General features: G+C 36.3%; 1 protein-coding gene across 6 annotated transcripts in view; it reads right to left on the reverse strand.

The window, feature by feature from the left end:
* LUC7L2 (LUC7 like 2, pre-mRNA splicing factor) overlaps positions 1-22311 on the reverse strand; it is a 57262-nt gene that overhangs the window by 33849 nt on the left and 1102 nt on the right. The window contains exons 2-4 of one of the 6 annotated variants that reach the window (XM_027075578.2): positions 19853-19936; positions 10009-10079; positions 8342-8436 (exon numbers count right to left, since the gene is read on the reverse strand). In XM_027075578.2, the coding sequence (XP_026931379.1) occupies positions 8342-8436; positions 10009-10079; positions 19853-19890 (204 nt within the window). In that variant the 5' untranslated portion in view covers positions 19891-19936. Of the gene's footprint in view, positions 1-8341; positions 8437-10008; positions 10080-12847; positions 12925-19852; positions 19937-22311 lie in introns of those variants that run through there. The other 5 variants (XM_027075581.2, XM_027075580.2, XM_027075585.2 and 2 more) reach the window with 5 other exon arrangements.

The raw sequence follows: 22311 nt of genomic DNA on the forward strand, positions 1-22311 counted from the left end.
TCTGTATCCCCAACACCGCACATACTATGTCCTCAATAAGTACTTGTTAGGCGAATGAATGAATGTTGTTCACAGCAATCAGTACCACTCCCAAAGAGATGAAAAAATAAATCACCTTTTGGAGAAAATTTTTTTGTTAATCTTTACTGTAAATCCTTTACCTTCTCCATTCAGCCCTCACTAGCCTAGTATCTCTTGCTCCCTTTTTTCTATTTCTTCCTCCTCTTAATTTCAATATTACTTAAATGCCATTACTCCAAACACTGTAATAAATATCATAAAAGGGAAAAAACAGAAAAACCTAAATTTGGAAATTTTACAAATAAAATTATGCAAATAAATTAATATTTATGCCTATATTTTTTGATCCTGTAGACCAGCTATGTCTATGGGACAAAATACATTCAAGATATTTAACTCTATACAGGTCAAAAAACAAACAAAAATGCTTTTACAAGTTCCCTTAATGAGAATCGTCAAACTAAAACGGATTTTTCTTAAGACATCTGTCTTTGCACATCAAGGTAGAATTCATCAATTTAAAGAATATTTCCAGGGGCACCTGGGTGGCTCAGTTAGTTAAGCGTCCAACGCATAATTTGGGCTCAGGTCATGATCGCACAGCTCAGTGAAATCAAGACGCATGTTGGGTTTCATGCTGACAGCACAGAGCCTGCTTGCCATTCTCTCTCCCTCTCTCTGCCCCTCCCTCGCATGTGCATGGGCTCTCTCTCAAAATAAACTAAAAAAAAAAGTATTTCCAGTGAGACAATCTGTGAGTTTGCTTGATGTTTGTAGTTTAATCCCCGTACAACAAATATTTGTTTCGAGTTTTCACTTATTATCATGGGCTTGTTCCATTCTGTGTTCACTGTCTTCATCCTCCAAATGATGCATTTATAACTCCATCCTCTCTTTTTCATTAAATAGCTTCAGAGAGACACTAGTTTCCTCAGACTTGTTAAAACGCAGTTTACAAAACCGTACCTATCTCTAAAACAGATCTGAAGAATTCAAGGAATACCTGGAGGATGATTTGAGGTTCTCAGGTAATAAGCATTTATTGAGAATCATTGTACAGAGAAGTAAATGTGACACTGAAATATGTTAATCATGTACCAAACTATGAAAAACAATCTGCTTAAAAAAAATTTATGTTTATTTATTTTGAGAGAGAGACAGAGAGGCAGAGCATGAGTGAGGGAGGGCCAGAGGAGGGAGACACAGAATCCACAGCAGGCTCCAGGTTTTGAGCTGTCAGCACAGAGCCCAACACAGGGCTTGAACCCACAAACTGTGAGATCATGACCTGAGCCAAAGTCTGACGCTTAACTGAGCCACCTAGGCGCCCCCCAAAAAATTGATCTTTACTATTTTATACTGTTTCAAGACTCATCCTATCAGGTTAAGTCCAAGATTTAAAATTTGCTTCAAAAAAACAAACCAAAGGACATAAGTGATTATAAATAAGGCAGCTATGTGGTAAAAGATTTATTGAAGTTGCTGTATGGGTACATGAAATTCATTACACAATTATATTTTTATTTATAGCTGAAATTTTCTATTATAGCAGTTAAAAAAAGGGTGCCTGGGTGGCTCAGTCGATTGAGCGCTGACCTTGGCTCAGGTCATGATCTCATGGTTTGTGGGTTCAAGCCCCACATCGGGTTCTGTGCTGACAGCTCAGAGGCTGAAGCCTGCTTCGGATTCTGTCTCTCCCTCTCTGTCCCTCCCCTGCTCACAAAATGTCTCTCTCTTCAAAAATAAACATTAAAAAAAATTTTTTTTAATGAACTGCTATGGATCCACTTATATGTAGATTTTTTTATAGTACCATACTGTAAATATATCTTCATGATTTTATTAATATTTTTTCTGGTTGATTGTAAGAATACAGTATATAATACATACATACAATACATGCAAAATATTGCCAATGGACTGTTAATGTTATTGGTAAGGTTTCCAGTCAACAACAGGGTATCAGTAGTTCAGTTTTGGGGAAGTCAAAAGTTACACAGGGATTTATGCCTGTGCAGGGCTCAGCACCCCTAGACCTGTGCTGGTCAGCAGTCAACTGTGTATTTGTATTTTTTTTAATTTTTTTTTAATGTTTATTTATTTTTGACAGAGAGAGAGAGAGAGAGAGAGAGAGCGTGCGAGCGAGCATGAGTGGGGGAGGGGCAGAGAGAGAGGGAGACACAGAATCTGAAGCAGGCTCCAGGCTCTGAGCTGTCAGCACAGAGCCTGATGCGGGGCTTGAACTCGCAGACTGCAAGATCATGACCTGAGCCAAAGTCAGACGCTCAACCAACTGAGCCACCCAGGTGTCCCTGTATTTGTATTTAGCCATTAATCTAAGTAACAAATTTGCTGAGCAACCTCAACTAAAGTCATACTAAAACTATAACAAGATTCTAGAATACATGGTCTCTGGATCACCTTTAAAAAAAAAAAATCACTTCAGGGGTGCCTGGGTGGCTCAGTCAGTTAAGTATCTGACCTCAGCTCAGGTCATGATCTCATGGTTTGTGAGTTCGAGCCCCACATTGGGCTCTGTGCTGATAGTTCAGAACCTGGAGCCTGCTTCGGATTCTGTGTCTCCCTCTCTCTGTCCCTCTCCTGCTCATGCTCTGTCTCGTAAAAATAAATAAAACATGTTAAAAAAAATTAAAAAAAAAATCACTTCCACAAGCCTCAAGTGTATTATTTTAAGTATATAGAATGAATGACTGCAATATTATTCAGTATGAAAAAAAAAGGTTACTTCCCAAGGTTATATGTACCCCAAGTTGAATAGTTTAGGATATTCATGTGCTACTTTGCCAATAAAGCTATAAACAATATTGAGGGCTTGGTTTTTCAAAGTTTTAATTATTCAGTGGGAAGCTTTTTTTTTTTTTTTCAACGTTTATTTATTTTTGGGACAGAGAGAGACAGAGCATGAACGGGGGAGGGGCAGAGAGAGAGGGAGACACAGAATTGGAAACAGGCTCCAGGCTCTGAGCCATCAGCCCAGAGCCCGACGCGGGGCTCGAACTCACGGACCACGAGATCGTGACCTGGCTGAAGTCAGACGCTTAACCGACTGCGCCACCCAGGCACCCCTCAGTGGGAAGCTTTTAATGTGCCTCTGACTTCCTGGACACCAAAGGTGTTTTTGGTTTAGGCAGTTTCTCCAAGTGCTTGTTAAAGGAATGCATATTTTTATAATACTATGAGAAAAAAGAAACGCATACTTTTTTTTAACAGACTGAGAAGAAAATACAAACAGCAAACCTGCTTGATATGAAGACATTATATATAATATACTTCAAAAGCCAAAACTGGTAAAACCTAGGTTGCAAAAACTGGAATTTTCACAAAGTGGGAAGGCTCTAGAAATGTTATGTAAATTAAAAAAAAAAAAAAATCAAGTCAGTAATGTGGGCTAATGTTAAAAACAATTGTTTAAAAAAATACCAAAGCAGGGGCGCCTGAGTGGCCATGGGTTAGGCGTCTGACTTCAGCTCAGGTCATGATCTCAGTTTGTGGGTTTGGGTCCCACGTCGGGCTCTGTGCTGACAGCTCAGAGCCTGGAGCCTGCTTCAGATTCTGTGTCCTCCCCCGCCCCTGTCCCCTCATGCACTCTCTCAAAAATAAACATTAAGAAAAGAAATTAAAAAAAAATACCAAAGCAGCCCTAAACAAACCATTTGTTGATTTGCTTATCTACAAACCAATTTTTCACATCTGCATTTGAAACTACTGCTGTCATACTCTAATCAGCAGCTCAAAGAACCCAAGATACTGCCCAGCTCCTCAGAAGTTGCAAGAAAACACATTTCCACTAACAATCATTAACTCTTGAAACTTAAGTTAGTTCTGTAACAGATTTATTTAGTGTTCTACTTTGGGTAAATCAATTATTCATTCAACACAACGGAGGGACAGTGTTCTAGATGTTGGGGACACCGCGCTCAACAAAACATCCCTGTTCTTACTGTGAAACTTACATTCTAGTGGCTGGTTGAGAAAATTTTGTGGTTTTTCTTTCTTACCACCTATTCTTCTTCTCCATACTTTCATGGGTCTCTTACATAGGTACTACCAAGACTGCAGCAGTTTTAAAGTTCAGGTTTGTATGTATCCAAGTAACTGATTTTAGACCAGCCCTTAAACAGAATAGTTTAGAGAAATAATAAAGGAGTTTCAATTAGTAAAAACTACACTTTAGATAGGGGCGCCTGGGTGGCTCAGGTGGTTAAGTGTCCAACTCCTGACTTCGACTCACGTCATGATCTCAGAACCTATTGGGGCACTATAAAATCAACTCAGAATTTTTGAAACTAATAATCCTACCTAATCACTTCAAAAAGACAGAGAAAATTTTTACTTTATCCCTGTCCCTTAATATTTCTCAATTTTAAACTTTAAATTCTATTTCTCAGCAGTAGAATCTCTTTACTTAAACAAACTTTCATGGAAAAGCTCTATACTTAAAATGTGTAAAATTCTAGTTGAAATAGTAAAGACTGGCCTGCCCCCATGTTCTTAGTGCATGAAATGCCTCCAAGGACATTTCAGAAGCATCTACAAGTCACTGCCTTAAGTAAATGTGCTATCTAAAAAATTAACAGAAACATTTTTTTTTTAAGGAGATTTAAATAACTCTTAAGATTCGTGTGTATTTCTATAATTCTGTCAGACATCTGACAAGCACAGCTTCTCTGAGCCTTAATTTTTCCCATCTATGAAATAACGACCTTCTACTATAATCATGACGCCTGTCAATCCTACAACTGTACTATGATGGCTATAATAAAATTAGTAGGGCCATTTCTGATTTTAGGACAGGCACATCATGAGAGTGTACATTTTCTTTTTTAAATTTTTTTTTTTAACGTTTATTTATTTTTGAGACAGAGAGAGACAGAGCATGAACAGGGGAGGGGCAGAGAGAGAGGGAGACAGAATCTGAAACAGGCTCCAGGCTCTGAGCTGTCAGCACAGAGCCCGACGCGGGGCTCGAACTCACGGACTGCGAGATCGTGACCTGAGCCGAAGTTGGCCGCTTAACCGACTGAGCCACCCAGGCGCCCCGAGAGTGTACATTTTCATCTCTGTAGATCTTAATTTCAAGCTTCTGTTACCATCTCTGCTTTGGATTTAATGCTTCTATAAATTATTACTACTACACATCTTTTTCCTAGATCACAAGGAACCAGACTGAAAGATATGTTTTTGAGCACTTCAATATACTTATTTTTCTTCAGGGAAGGTATGTACCAGAAATAATGTATTTAGGAGAAAAAAAGGACAATTTTGTTTAGGTTTCTGTTTTGCCTGACCTGAAAGCAGATGCTGCCTACTGTTTGCATAGTGACTAGAACAGGAAGAAACCAAGCGTGTCTAAAGAAGGCAATGAATGAGACTAAAACAAGACACTATTATAGAGGAATATGAAAATAACCCAAGCCTTTAAAATAAAGCAGCTTCCTCAGTTATAAAGAAACAGTTGCACTTCTTTAAAAATCATAAGCCAAATAAACATATACACAATTATTTGCCTCTCTGTTGTACACCTGACCTCCTCTTATTAGTTTATGAATTAGTTATACCAGAGTATCAGACTACTGAAAGGTAAAATATTACAGAGCATTTTCACCAAACTAAATTCCAAAAATATTCCATACTAATAGCTGTGAGTACGTTTTTAGAAATCACACTCTCCATCTCCAAAAATGCCAGAGAATACATTTCTGTGTATTCTGCTAAATAATCTAGAGTATTAGTGAGTCATATTCTGTTGGAAGTGACAAATCTGAGCAAAGGGTAAACTTTAGTTATGCAACAAAGAAAAAGCATTATAAAATTAAGAGTTACAATTCAGTTCTTTTCATCTAATTTGTTAAAACAACAACAACAAAAGAGAAGCAGGCATTTCAATGTAAAGGCAAATGAAAACAGGCTAACAATGTATGAATAGTTAGACTATGCCAGAAAAGGAGTTGTTCTACAGAGACTGGTTGCTAAAAAGTCATAACTCTGTAATTACAAACCATCTGTACACAGGATGAACTGTTATAAATAGCTCTTTTTCCTAATAAGGGTCATGAGAAAGTCACACTATGGATAGTTTTGAGTTCTCAAGGAGACCACTCTATAACCCTGGATTCTCACAAAGTCCTATAGCCAATCTATAAAGTTCTGATTAATTCTCAAAGAGGTTCACAACTACTTAATCTCATTCTTACATACGACAATCTCTTGCCTATTACACTGACAAAATGAGGTATTTTCATCCACAGTTTCCCTGACAAGTACATGTAGAAGGGCTTTTGTTAACTGTTTTTAATATAATCCAAGCACCATCAATTTTAAGCCTCAGCATTCAATTCTGTACCATAAGAAAAAGTAACCAATTCATACTTTTTCTATCATCAATTTAAAATGTGTATTTCTGGAGCACCTGGGTTGCTCAGTCGGTTAAGCGTCCAACTTCGGCTCAGGTCATGATCTCAGGGTTCATGGGTTTGAGCCCCGTGTCAGGCTCTGTGCTGATAGCACAGAGCCTGGAGCCTGCTTTGAATTCTGTGTCTCCCTCTCTCTCTCTCTGCCCCTCCCCTGCTTGCACTGTCTATCTCTCAAAAATAAAAATAAACATTAAAAAAAAAATTTTTAATGTGCATTTCAGAGATGTTAACATTTGAGAAAATGTGCATCTTATAAATCTACCAGACAAGAACTTTACAAGAAGGAAAGTCCAAGACCAACCATTCATCTTTTTTTATTTAACATAATGAAAAATTAAGTACTCCCTAGAGTAGAAAACATGCTGAATAAAATTCAGTTTTGGTCCCAGTTTTACTTTAAATCAACAGAACTATGTGATTTTGAGCAACTCACCTACGAACATTAAGGCTGTGAATCATTTACCTCACAAGATAGTTTTAAGAAATGAGCGTAACTGCCTATGTACATTATAAAATGTAAAGCACAACTGTGATTCTTACTAATAATGCCATATCTGAAGAATATAACACTGTGTCCAAGTCTTGCTATGGCTGGTTTTAAGTCTTGAAAAAAATAAAACTAAATTTGTCATTTTGGTAATTAATCCCGTTCTCAAAATCTATTTGAAGTGATTAACTTAGCCATTAAATAAAATGACTTTGTTAAATTTACTACAATAGTAAGTAAGAAGAATCAAAGGATACTACAGATAATTGTCGATTTTTCACATTTCAAATGTTTTATATCACAGTAGAAAATACATTACCCAGTAGATACAAGGGCTAACTTATCTGTCATAGTTCTAATTCAAATGCTCAGAATCTAATTTCTTACCTTATGTTATTCTTAAAAAAAAAAAAAAAATCCAAGTATTACATGTTTTTAAACGTAGGCTCTCTTTTTCCTTTTAACATAATACAGTTTCCACAGTCTTTCCTACTGGAATAAGACAAAAGTGTTTCCTACTGCATATGCCTTGGTATCTATCTGTTAGAGGTATTTAATTCTTCCTATTAAGAAGAAACCATTCATTTAGACTAATTTAACTACAGGAACTCATCACTTCTGAAAATGGAAATCAGAAAGCTTTTCATCATTTCAGGCAAATGAGAAATAAAGCCAACTAAATGTTTAGCTGCCATCACAGCTACCCAGAGAAGGGAAGCTCTTACAGTGAGTAACCATTTCAACCACATCAAGTCAGGAAATCAGATCCTTTGTTCCATTTAAACAGGTCCATCATCATGTGGTTTATCTTTCAAATTAAAATGATGAAAAATAAAAAAATGATGATACTCCAAGGTCAACCAACATGACTGGATATAGCATCTAAATTAAACGAGCTTTTACATTAGAAGTCAGCAATATAAAATGAATTTAAGTGACAACATTACTAGCAAATTAAGCCCTGTGAATTTAAGTATTTACTAAAATGTTTTCTCCACTATGAGTTCCACAATATAACGCGCACAAATCTTAATATATAATGCTTTGGATAAAAGTCTACTCTGCCCAACGGTAAAAAAAAAACTATTTTAAAAATCATATTATTTTGGAACTAAAAGCACAACTATAGTGCAGTAATTGCCTCTATATTCCAAATAAGAAAGGCTTTTCCAAAAACTGCTCTGAAGAAGGAAAAAATGATAAAGCACAGCAACTACTTTTGGGAGGACTCCCATTTTTGCAGTTGGGAAACTCAAACAATATAAGGGATGCAAATACCTCTTCTAACAGTGTTTTAAAAAATCACCACATAATAACTTGACAAGGAATTAAGTCTTTATCAAGTAGTTCATTTTCGAAGGATACCAATAATCAAACAATAGATTTAATAAATACATACAGTTCCAGAGAGGACATCATGGGGGCAACAGTTGAGAAGGTGACTCTTGCACACTCGGTCATCACTGAATTTGATTCGTTGGCGAGTAGTATCTCCTGTAATATAGGAAAGTTAATAACATTCAAGGTTAGACAACTGGAAAATACTTACTTTCTGAGAGCCCTACCATCACTAGCTTTTTCTGTGTGGCTATACACACATATATTTATAAATCAGCTCAAGAGGGATTAGTTTTTTATATAATATCCCATGAAAAAACTATTTTAGACATGCAGCTGCAGTATGTGTACTGCAAATATAATTCAAATAGTCAAAGTGGGAAAGCAATGCATTGTTAACAGAGTACTTCAGAAAAGCATAGGATACAGAGCAGGAATGGACTTTAAAGATTATTGAGTCCAACTCCTTCAAACTGCAGATGAGGAAATTGAGGCCCCAAGAGGTTAAGCGACTTGCAGCAGACCCACTAGGAGAGTTTCTACTGGTATACAATGTTCCCTACTTGACGCTAAGCATAGATTTATTTTGTAATTATTTACATTAATTGAAAAACATAAAAAGTAATCTTGCAAACATTGCATACACACTGCGAATCCCCACTGAACCCCAGACGCCATTTCTTCCACTATTTTGTTCCAGCTGAAGTGTCTCCCATTTGCTGCTGGGATGAGTTAGAGAGGGTAGAATAGCGTGTTTAAGAGTGTACAAACCTGGAAGAAGGACTTACACACCAGTCAAACAAAGGCACATTGCCTAAATGAAACGTTAACTTTAATGCCTCCAAAGGTACCATACCTTCACGTTTTAGGTGGTCTGTGCTATATATGGCCAAACTGGGTACATTTAAATTTATTGTCTTCATATAACACAATATACCTCCTAAGCAACAGAAGCATCCAACCTGCTAATCAAATAGGCCTATCTAACTCAAATTTTAAAGAGTCTAAGAAAAATAAAGGTAACTAGCTCTAATAACAAAATATAGATGTTAGTTACAATTTTTTTGCTTAGAATCTCTTTGGGGGGGAAATCTCTTAAGGATGTTTCCTCTATGTAGAATGATCAACCCTAAGAAATGTGTTTTATTTTAGCCTTAAATTGATACCATCATTGATGAATGAAAACCTACTGATGAATTACTGAAGCGAGAACTGTTGGTACCAAAAGAGATTATAAAAACCTCTGTACTTCATGTGATGCCTGGGGCACTCCAAAAACTCATCTAGGAAGTGATCCAATTATTTAATTTGTTTTTTACATGTGAGCAACAAAAAGGTTAAGCCTTTACCCCTTTCACATGGTCTTATTTGAAGAGCTTAATGCAGTCAACTAAATATGTCATTTTCAGGTGGGGTAAGATTTTGTTCAAATTGTTTTAACTCCGTTAAAAAGACTTAACACTCTAATTTGCAATCAGGGTATATTATATTTAAGAAAAATAATTTATAGCTAAAATGATAGCTTCAGAGCAGTTCAACAATAGGTTTTCTAGAGGCTAGTCTCTAGTTAAAGTAGGTTATTTTTGACACCACAATTTGGAATAAATCATTTAGTGTTCACGCCTGCTACTATAATAAAGGTTATTTTGATGGTCCTTTTTTCCTTTTAAACACAACTGCTTTTGTTCCACATTCATTAACACATCTGAAAAGTTAGTGATAACTCACGGCTCGGCGAATGCGGGGCCTTTCTGACACTCCCTTGCAGATTGAAGTAGGCAGGCATAGATACATTGAACCTTTACAAATAAAACAAGGGGCCAGATTGTTCAGTTTGTATAGAATAGACTCTGCCAGCAATTTCAATACAGCATCTAGAAGTACATGTTGACTGTAAAGATTCTTGTATATGAAAACAAAAGTGAACAAAATCAGGGTGTTTTATTTTTCAAAATATTGACTTAACAAGTGTAACCCTACAAAAGAATATGATTGACCACAGGAAAAAGTCCAATGCTGGAACTCTAGGAAATGCTCTGTGGGCCAACTGGGGTTTTTAAAAAATGCTTTTTAAAAAATTTTACCTCATTTTAGACTTTGGGGAGGGCCTAAGTTCACATTAGAATAAGTTAAGCTCGCACCAGAAAGGCAAGGCTATATACTAGACATTTTTTGCTTACTGGCATGTAAGAAAAACTGTCTTATTTAAAATCTCCTCCCAAATTATATTAAGAAACTTAAAGATCATGTAGGTTTTAAGTAGGAAAAAAAAAAACCCTTTCATATCTAGGACTCTCCCTGCTACAATATCAAAGCTTTTTAGTATGTAACAAGAGTACTGTTTCAATGCTATGTCAAACTAATGGCTCAAGATTATTATAAACCAGGCTTTAGGATAAAATCAAGGTTCTTAGGAATCTTACTAATCAAACATTTGTGAAGTAGGGCGACTGTTTTTGCTTCAGAAATCACAACATTAAATCTAATATTAAGATATATGTGCCCTGAAGACACAGCTATCAGGTGAAATATAAACAATTCCAAATAGGAATTTAGCAAAGACTATCTCTGATGAGTTTTTACAAAAAGAATCTACTTCTATAAATGCCAAAAAGTGTTTTAAAGTAACTTCTTAGTGCCTCAAAATGCTTGCTCTAAAAACATTTGATAACTGCAAACACAATAAATACAGCTATCAAATATCAGCCTATGCATTACAGAAACCTTTAAGACAATGAAATAATAAAACCCCTAATAATTTAAGATACAGAAATATCCTGAGGAACTAGCAACTAAGTATCTGTTTATTTGTATTTTTAAAGCTTTACTTAAGAGTCTTAAGGTTAACATTTTAAAATAATTTGTTTACACTACCAAGCAGTATTTCATTAATTTATTTGGGCATATACCATGGAAGTATAATTTGGCTAAATCAACAAAGAATTTTTAAAATAAAAATACTGGTAATTTTGGTTTCTGTCAAGGTATCTGGCCCAAACCATGTTTTTCAAAAGAAACTAGGTAAAACAGTGCCCATGGGGGGGGGGGGGGGGGGGGTGTTGGTAGGGGGAGGGAGACTACAATTAATAAAAAACAATTATGAATCAAATCTTTGAATACAAAGAATTACTTTATGAATTCAATATACTTTATCTTTGGGTCTTCTGGGCCTATATTCATATAAAAATTACCTGAGTTATGCAAAAACAATTACCTTCTTACACTAACATTGGATCCAAATCACAGAATCAAACCTATTAGTGAAAGTATCTCCTCTGGGCTAGTCAATGGGGCTACAAATAGGCATATAATTAGAAGCTCTCTACCCTCAAGGAGTCCATGATTCTGAGAGAGAAAGAGGACATTTAACAAGTAATAAAGGTAGCATGACCCGAGTGCCAAATGGGTTTCACTAACAGTAGTACTTCAATACTTCTAAGACGCTATAGAATGGCCACCAAGGATGGAGAGGTTAGAAAAAAGGCTTCATGCAAAAAGTAGAAGCCCAATTTTAAAGAAAAGATAGGACTTAAACCACAGGAAAGAAGAAGAACATTCCAAACTGGAGTATTATCTTTGACAAAGTTTATAGAGGCAGAAAGGCTTAGGAAATGGTAAACACGGCAAGTCTTATTTTACTTTGGCAAATGACTTCAATGTAAGGGAAGAGCAAAGTTGGGGTCAGAATATTGTGTGGGTAATACCTGATTTCTTAATTTTTTTCATTTTTTTCTTCAATCCAGATTTTTAGTATATAAACAAAGTAAAAAAAAAAAAGTTTAAAAATTATGGGGCAGAGATTAGATCAAGTGATTTAATAGCAACACAATGTCCTAACCATAAAAGTATGGAGGTTGCTCTGCCCTATAACCTCTACATTAATTAGGCTTTGTACATACCTACAATGCCAAGTTTGTAGAATAAGAAACTTGACTGAGAACTCTGCTGGGCAAAGTGCCTTTCATCTGAATGCAAGCATCAAAATTTCTGTCAATATTTCCTACCAAGCAACTAACTTCAGAGTAACAACTTATTTTACCTCTCTCTTTGATTCAACCCCTTCATGAGCTTCACAAATTGTAATTTGTATTTGGGAATACCTGATTGCAGGGGTACAATAAAAACTGGAATGCCTAATATTCCTCTCAAAAGTTTTTCAGCAAGTTAACAGGGCCTAACATGGCAGTGAAGCAGTTTCACTTGGGGAATGCCAACAGGCCGCTCTAAAAAGGCGGCTCCTGTCCAAACTGTACTCAAATATTGCTATTCTCAAAATCCCCTCCAATCTGTTGGGAGGGAAAAATAAGCCCACTGCAAAATGCCAACACCACTATTTTATGGTCCTACCTTTTCTGAAACAGACTGAAGACCTAAATTGTACTAGTAACAATGAAAACCAGCCTATATCGTATCTGACATTATTTTACATGGTGCATGCTATTTTACCAATGCCCACCCCCACCCTCCCTCCAGTACCACCCACCCTCTCCCTCCCATACAAACAATAAATCAAATAAACTTTCATAGATTTAGGTGCTATTTTAAAAACATCAAAATTTTACTTTACCCATTCTCTCCGATGCTCCCTGTATTTTTTTAAGCTGTGAGTGGATGACCATGCTATGTGATCAACAACTGTGAAGGCTAAGCAAAAGTGAACTGAGTTTAGTATTGTAATTAAAAGAACCTTAAAGTCTGTAATATTTGACATATATAATGGTATGCAGAATCCTTATTTTACTGCATATTATCAGGCATTAATGGCAAGCAACTTATTAAAACAACTAATTAATATTTCTTTTGTACAGAATTAGCTTAGAGCTTAGCTTAGGGAAACCAGAGAGAATACAACTCAACAGCACACAAAGCAAATGGAAGTAACCCCTGACTTATAAATGGGGCCAGAAAAAGAAAAGCCCTCCCCGCAGGTACACTTATTATGGGCCAAGTGTCACCAATGGCTTAGGACAGAGTAGGCACATTCCCCCTGAAATAAAATGCATACCCCTTCAGTGAGAGGAAAGCAGAGCAAGAAAGACAGGCATCTAACCAAACGCTTAAAGCTTCTCATTTCCCTGTGCCCTCAAATCATGAAACACAGAGAAATGCTTCACCTTCTTACCACCATTTCTCGTATTAGCTACTGAGTCCATATAGTAACAAGGAAACTATATAAAGACCCATAGCCAATTTCTAGTCTAGGGCAGGGAGAAACTTGCCCGGCCTCAGTAAACCCTTGTGTTCAGAGGTAAAAAGCAGTGATTACTGCTGCATAGTGCCTACTACACTGAAGAACCGATTTACTTTTACATCCTCCTTGAAGTTTCTCATCAACTACTAACTTCTCCCACCTACCTTTGCTGTTCCTTTAGAATTCAGCCTTAAAACTCATCTGTAAGAACTCTTTTGTAATTATTCTTTTAAAAAATCTATTACTCCATGTAATTGTTAATAAATACACTCAGTTTAATTCACCGCATGTTTACATACTTCAAAGTATAGAATTTGTTTTATAAAAGGACTCACTACCATGTCTTAGCATATTATGATTACAGATGCTTTGAAAACAGTTCATGTGACTTGATACACGTCAAACTTTTCAAGAATATATTTACTACATAAGGAAAGAAAATGTACTCAGCCGAAGGTGGCAGTGGGAAAAACCAATTATGGTATTCTCCCTCCCAAATGTAGTATCAAGTCACTTCTATCTAACAGAACTTATAAAATCATACTGAGTGAATAGGAGAAAATTTCCTTTACCCCGGAAAATGCAAAAGTAAGGGTACTAGATGGTACAGAAAGGCTATCCCTCCTAATCTTTGCATATGATCCTATAGGTTTATAATTACAAATAGGTAGTTACCCCCACCAGAAGCCCCAAGACAACCCCAACATTTAAAAAATGCAATGCCCATTGTAGAATAAATTTCTAGAACAAGTTCGTTCTTACCAAGTATGATCAAAGATCAATAATGCTAAAACAACTTTTTAAATCTACCAGCCTACTTGTCTATAAAAATCCCTGTAACAAATTATAAAGAATGAGACAGGGAAATAACCTTTGTATTAGGTGAAAAGGCTTGCATGATATTTAAGAGCTAACAGAATGGTGATGGAAATGTGAGAACAGAAATACTAAAGTAGCTACATTCCAAAGGCTCTATTCCACCCCTTGCCACAACTATATCTTCTCTCATTACACAAGCAGAGTCTTGGCCACTGGCTGGGGTAGTGGTGGAATACATACTTCACGAAATCTGTCAATAGATTTCTCCTTTTAGACTTAAGAAACACTTCAGAAAAGCCTTATTAATAAATTGTTACCTAAAAATTAAGTTCTAGATTATACACAATTTGTTATTATGATACATGTCATAAAGGAAAATTAGTCATTAAAAGGTTGCAGCCTGCTAAATTTTGTATTTTGATACTTACTTGCAGAGCTGCAATTCTGATACAGTAACACTTGTACTCTGGGTATCTGGTGCTTTCTATCATCCACAACTTTCTATACACAAAATTAGAAGTAACGAAAGCTATCTCTGGCTATGAAGAAATAGCTGAAAAGAACCAAAGAAAAAGTGATTGGCTAATTTACCAAAAAGACAAGTTCTCACTGGTTGGCTATAGCTATGAAAGCTAAGTAGGAGCCTCCCCAAATCAAAAAATAATGAAGAAATAAAAAAGGAAAAGAAATGAGAATATCAAAGGACAGAAGTGACAGACATCTCAATGATAAAGGAAGTTAAAATGAAAAACAGAGATTACCATGAAGGAGACTGAGCCTTCTAACTACTGAAACGACACAGGAGAAATACTGTGTCACATTGGATACACGCTAAATTCACAAGGATTGCCTCTGGGGAAAGGACTGTGACTCTGAAGTGAAGAGAAGGAACTTCATTTGTAATGCTTTGGTTTTTTTTTTTAATTTGAAGAAAACATACAAAATAACATCTGTTTACTCCTATAGGTGTTTGAGAGTCTTTTGTATTTTTAAACAGTATTTGCAAAATTAGGCCCCTATAATCAGCATCACAGAACTCATCACTTAAAATTAAACGTAACTGCTCATGAGTAAATCTTCATTCCCTACTAGACTTTCAGTCCCTCTAAGGTTAGTCTTGTATCACTCTTTACTGCAGAGACAAAAGATAAGAAAACAAATATGTCCATAATCTCTAAGGAAAGGAATAGCTAAATCAACTCAGCAACTTGGGAGATATTCAGGAAAGAAAAATTCTATTCTTATCAACAATTATTATACCCTAAAGCACATCAGCCAATAAGTATACAGAACACCATGCCTAGGGGAAGTATCCCTCTAAACACTAAGAGGCAAATTAAATAACATGGGAATTTCTCAAAATACGAACGCATGGTTTCTAGAACCTGAGATGAATCCACTATTATCTTAACAAGCATGTCCCGCTGTTCTCCTGTCCACAATGTAAAACCACAGCCATTCCCCCCCACCCCGCCCCAGTTTCTAGTCCAGGGGTTATCTTTGATAAGCAACTTTTCCCACATCCAGGCACCTTTTCACATTCCCACAGGTTGGTGAAATCCTGCAAAACCACTGGTCACTGTAGACCAAAACACTATTGGAGAGGTGAGAATTAAAGCTAAATGAGGTAATGTCACCCTAGAAGTCTAGATGAACCTCTCTAGGGACTCCTAGAACTCTCCATCTCACAGGTATATATTTCTTCTGGTCAGTTATTTCCACTTCCGGTCTTGGGTACATACAGTTCAAGCAGCTTTTTCTTTCATATGAACAACTACAATTTTCATTCCAGAGTATGAGATTTGTACAAAAGATGATTTTAGGTGTTGCATGATTTTACCAACAGGATTTCACCAACATTTTAAGCACTACTCATTTAGTGGTGATTCTTTATCACGATTAAGTTTAAAAGTACACGAAGTCCATCTAGTGCTTAACACCTAACAAGTTCTAATGTTTAGCACAAAGTGACAACACAGTCTAGGTTATCTTTCTTTTTTTGTGAGTCTAAGTTACCTCTTGAAATACCATGCTGTTCTCACTGTATTTTTCTGCTGACATAAATTTTCATTTTAAAATTAAATTTTAGAAAGTGAGTTGAAATAAAGAAAATATTAAAAAACAGAAAACAGAGTAAAAAATAGTCAATGTGGTAGTGTGACTAATATTCAGGAAACATTTACCTAGAGAACAGGGTTTCTCAAACTTTAATGTGCATCAGGGTCATGTAGAAGGCTTCTTAAATCATACATTACTGCTCCCAATCCCCAGAATTTCTGGAGTCAGTTGATCTGGGGTGGACCCAAGAATCTGCATTTCTAACAAGTTCTCAGGTATTACTAAAGTTGCTGGTCTAAGGATCACACTTTGAGAATCACTCATCTAGAATAGTGACCAATAAGCTTTTTCTTACAGGGCCAGATAGCAAACATTTTAAGCTTGCAGCCATATGTCTCTTGCTACTCAACTCTGTTTTAAGGCAAAACGGCCATAGACAGTATGTACACAAATAGGCACGGCTGTGTTCCTATAAAACTTTATTTACAAAAAGCCAAGTGGGCCACAGTGCCAATCCTGACCTAAAATATAACTGAAAATGGTCTACTGTGTAATCTAATAGTAGGACAGAATAAAGAAGCAGTGAGCAACTAAGTATAATGAAGATACTATCCAATAATTATCCAACCTATCTAACTGAAGGGCAAAACTTTGGAAAGTTTAACTCTGAAAGAAAAAACTGAGGTCTCAAGAAGATAAAACAAAACAATTTACCATGCATTCAGGAGACATGACAAAACACTCAGCAAAGGCAGCTTGTTAAATTCTTTTCGTGTTGAATCACACAGGTCAAACATCACTGCACATGGTTCACAACTAAATTAGAACATATGGATCAATATCTAGTGAGAGTTTTTTTAAGAAAAAAATTCTGAAGACTCCTTTCTCTAGCCCATGTTAAACAGCAAAATATGACATTTATTCAGTGTTTACAAACTACTTTTCTCTATTACCTCAATAACCTTACAAAAATTGATTAACTGATGTATTTTGGCCTTGCCTTCCAATTTCTACCCTAGCAGCTACTAGTGTATGAGAATTTAAGTCAAAAGGAACAGAATGACTTTTCTGTAGGTGCTGAATTTGTAAGAGTCCCATCAGAAATGTACCCTCTCTCACTCCCTCATTCTTTCTCCAGCAAAATGTTCCAACTTTCTTCATCTTCTTAGTCGACTTCTTATTAAGAATGATTAAGGTGGGCAAGTACAATCACTTATACTTTCTGATAGATTATACTAACATAACAGCCCTAGGCTCTTAGGATTCAACCTATTTCATTTCTAGAATTTCATTCTTGAGGAGCATCTGCCTCATTTATCACAGTTTTGCCTACACTTAGTGACCTTCGGTTCAAAGCCATCTATCTTTGTAACCCCACCACTTGCCTGAACTCAGCAACTTCAAGCTTTAAGGTCTGTATGAAATCACCTGGTAATGAACACGATCTGACTCACTGAATGACCATGATCCATGACTTCAATTTGCCCTTGAGTTCCTGCTACCTATCTTGAACATGCAGCTCACCATTTCTCCTTGTAGGACATCTTATCCAAACCAAATCATTTACTTACTGCTTACAGAGCTTATGCAGTGATAGACAAAATGATTTTTCTTCGGTTCCAACTTATTTACCTAAGTAAAAGAGAGCACAGGCTCTCTTGCATAGGCTTCCTTGAAGACAGCTAAACAGCTACAGACAACCCAAGGACAATACAAGATTATATGAAATGATACTATTCTTATTTTCTGGACCGTCTTGCAGACAGAAATATTCAGAGTTTAAAATGCAAAATGAGTTAAAGTTTGTTTACAACACATTTACTATATGGATGTTAGCAGAGCTTTCAATGTTTTGATATGCCTGGACCTCTGATGGAAGTCAAATATTTACTAAAACTCTTACTAGGCTTATGTTTAACTACTGTTTAGCCTTTGTTTTTTGCTAAAATTTTTACGTTAAAAGAATTTACAAGCTCTGGAGTAAGATACACCCCATTATTTTTTAAAATGTGTGCTTGTACATCAAAGGCTATGCCTCCTTCACTTAAAATGAACAATCCAAGTAGAATAGAAGAATGGCTTACAACTGACCAAGAAATAAATATGGTTCATTATGCTAATGAGAAAAATAAAAAAAAATGCTCTGAATGTTGATGACAAGTCAAGGAACACAGATTACAGTAAAGATGATTTTATGAAGAAAATCCACTGAAGAAAACACTACTTCAATCTTGGATTCAATTATTCATTTCGCAGAAAGGCAGCAATGTCATACTGTCCCACAGGTTCAACACTTACGTACCATTAAACTTACATTAAGAACAAGTAAATTATTTTCTGAACTCTATTTTCCTGGCTATCTCCTAGGATGAGTAGTATCCTTTTAATTTTAGATTCCAGAAAACTATTGTATAATATAACTGATTAGCAGAAATATTAAATTATGATGAAATGTACTCTATTAACTGAGGAAGTACATCATTGTATGGTTAGAAAGATTACCCTGAAAAACAGGTAAAATTATCTGAGAGCTTTAACTTGCCCTCAACATTTCCTAGCCATAATGGGCAACTAATGATGCTATAAAATTCTATCCCATATTCTATAATCTATTAGTCTACTAGTTGTTTGGGGTAAGGGATGTGGGGGTGGGGAGAGGGGTGATGCCATTCCTGGCCTGTTTTAACCTTTCAGAGATGATCTCTATTTAAAGGTTGTTAAGTAATTAAAATGTACAGAGTCCTCAAACCTGCTTACTGTAAATTCCCTAGTTTCCAAACTTAGGATGTAATCTAAATTCATATCCTCAATTTTGTTTAATTCCTATCCCTTGCACCTTGCCAGGCCTTTTTGGGGTCGGGAGCAGAGACGTATAACCAAATTGTATGTGTTGGCAATAGGGCTTTAGCTAAGGGACATCCCTGCAATTAACCTAACTCCGAAGAAATGACTACAGCCTGTGAAAGGACACAAGAGTTCCTCCAACTGTCACAAAGAGTTCTCAAACTGCTGCTCGAATTTTCCTTTGCTACTCCTCCCTACTTTCAAATGGACTACATTCAGGGAAAATAAATTATCCCTCTCCCTTCTATTAACGCTAACAACTGAAACAGAAAAGTATTTATAAAGTTTAATGTATCTCAAACTTCAGATAATATACTAATTTATATCTACTTATGGTTCCTCTCTTCTAAAAAGCTTACAATATAATTATTTTTCAAAACTTTCTGAGTGTAACATAGGAAATTGTTTGGTTTCCCATTTAACAAATTATTGATTTAACTTGAGGCAAAAAAGGTTAAGAGACTTACCCAAGGTTATAATTAGAGGTACAGCTGGGGCTAGAAACCAGGTCTCCTGAGTCTCAGCCCAGGGCTCTTTTCCTTAGCCCATGATGCCTTATCAGAAAAATCCAAATACAGTCAGACCCCCAGTTACATGGGTATGAGTTACACTGATTCACATATACAAACTTTATATAGTGTGACCAATGTTTCAACTCACGCGGTACCCTGCTTCCATTTATGCAGTATGCCAGGCATCGGCACGATTTTCAGTGGCACACAGGCGGTTGCCACCACCAGGGCCCTAGGCAAAATTGCAAAGAAGGCAAAGTTTGTCTTTGGCCCTCCCACCACCCTTATGCATTCCTCTCCCACCTCCTGGTCATCCCCCTGCCCAGCCTCCCAGCACCATCATGCTGCCCTCTGGTTGTCCAAAGCCCCCCACTTCCACCACTCACCCAGGACTGACCTTCCTGGGAGTGCCCAGTGTTCCAAAATTACCTCTCCATTTCCCTGACACTAAAATTCCTATTTCTAAGAATTTCAATGAAGTTTAGGTAATCTAAATGATTAACTGATTTAAGTAACTCAGAGTAAGGTCTACTTTTAATAGATTTACATCTCCAAGGAGTTTTAAAAAGAATTAAACACTGATTTGGGGGGAGGGGAAGAAGGAAGAAATATTTTTATTGGTGGAGGAGATGGGGAGGTGAGAGGGAAAGGTTTTCCCAGTGCCCTAGGCCTCTTGTGCCACTTCAGATTCCCTGAGACAGGACACTAGGGGTTGAGGGGCATTATTGCAACTTTGAGTCCCACTATCCCAGAAGACTGTAGTGGTCTTATAGTCTCTGGGGTGATTTAAAAAAAGAGAGAGAGAGAGAGAGAGAGAGAAAGAGAGAGAGAGAGAGACAAAGCTGCCTTAAATACCTTCCCCTACCTACCTTTTCCATCTCTCTCCCACCTCTTGGATCCCCATTTCCACCTCTTAGTGCCAAAGACACCCAACAGCATTCCCTGTAAGCTGTTCCTTTGTCCAATACAAAGCTTTCCATTATGTGGTTTCAAATTATATGGTGTTATTCAGAAACGTATCCATGTCCCCCTACCCCTGGATAACTTGAAGTTGACTGTATGCTAAAAAAGAACAATCCTAATTATTTAAAGGTCCTGAATCATAAGATGAAATATGTAAATTCATTATCTAGTAAGAAGGAAAAGAATGTTCTGATTCTTATCTTGTATACATAAAAGAATTAATCTGGGTATCTAAAAAAACATTCAATTCTTTTCCTTGAAAGTAGTAGGTTTCTTACTTCTGGCCCAACACAGCAGTGAAAATCCAGTCATTTCAGCTAAATAATATCGTGGACTTGTTTACATGAGTTCACTGGTAAATCCTCTTAGTCTGGAGGCAAAAAAAATCCAGTAACAGACACATAAAAATGTAAATTTGTATACAAAGCAGAATGGATTTTAAGAAACCCATGTTTCTGCTGTCTACACACACAGGAATAGAAAGAAAGGTATTTTTTTATGTAGCTTTGCAATACTAGATTGGCTACCTAGTTTGGAAATTTATCAGGCAACTGATTAACAGTTACTTTGCTCCAACTACCCTCCCAGTAAAATTAGAAAATTCAATCCATGCAGAAGGTACCAAAAATGGTATCCATCTAGGATTAAAAGTTTCATGTAAAATCTTAAATGATTTCCGAATTGCTATTCCAAAAATCAGTTATTCTATCAACTAAAATCCTGAATTAGGTCTCTTCCCAATACCGTCTTCATTATGGAAAAGGAGCAATGTCAAGACATGCTGCAGTTATAAAATAGCCATTCTTATCTAAAGTGGAAAATGAACAGGTTAACAGTCTCTCCAGGGGCATTTTTAATTAATGTTAACTTTCAAGGGTTTACTACACAAAATTCATTTCCTTCCCAATCTTCCCCTCCTCTCTACACAACCACAAATAGGTCTGCCACCTCCACCTATTTGTTTATATGTCCTATGAAGACAAGTTCCCAGTGTGGGTTTCTATTAAAATTCAAATGTGAACACTGAAAAGCCACTCTTAATATGCATTGCGAAAAGTATATGAATTCAGTACATATTTTTTAATCTACTCACATATTTTGCTGCAAAGTACTCAAGAAAATCAGAAGAGCAACTGTTAAAAATATAAGTGTGCCTTTTCTCTTACGTCAAGCAATTTAAATAACTTTTCAAGAAAAAAGCATTTCTTTCATGGCTAAGAAACAATCTACCTAAACAAGCAACATATAAAAATGAGCAAGTGTTTTGCTGTTATAAGAGAAAGTACTAAACTAGATCTTTCCTCGCAAACAGCATGGATTTGAGCTCAATTTGAGAATACACTGTTATTATCATCACCAAAAAAGCAACAGCATTTCATCTTTTTATTAGAAATTCTTTATGACAAGATATCCAGCAATTAGTGATTTTCTACACAAACTCTAACCTAAGTGCTTCAAAGGATTGTTTCCCTCAATTCTATTTCACTGGGCACCACATTTTCAAAATGGCTCTATTTGGGGCACATGCAAGATTTGTCAATATTTACTGAACAAAGCTTCTATTAAATTCTCTAACAAGATGGAGGTCTCTCGGAAAAAACAGGCCATAACATTTTTTCTTTTCACAAAATGGGGCCAAACACA

Source organism: Acinonyx jubatus, chromosome A2 (assembly GCF_027475565.1).
Source record: "Acinonyx jubatus isolate Ajub_Pintada_27869175 chromosome A2, VMU_Ajub_asm_v1.0, whole genome shotgun sequence".
Classification (NCBI taxonomy): Eukaryota; Metazoa; Chordata; class Mammalia; order Carnivora; family Felidae; genus Acinonyx; species Acinonyx jubatus.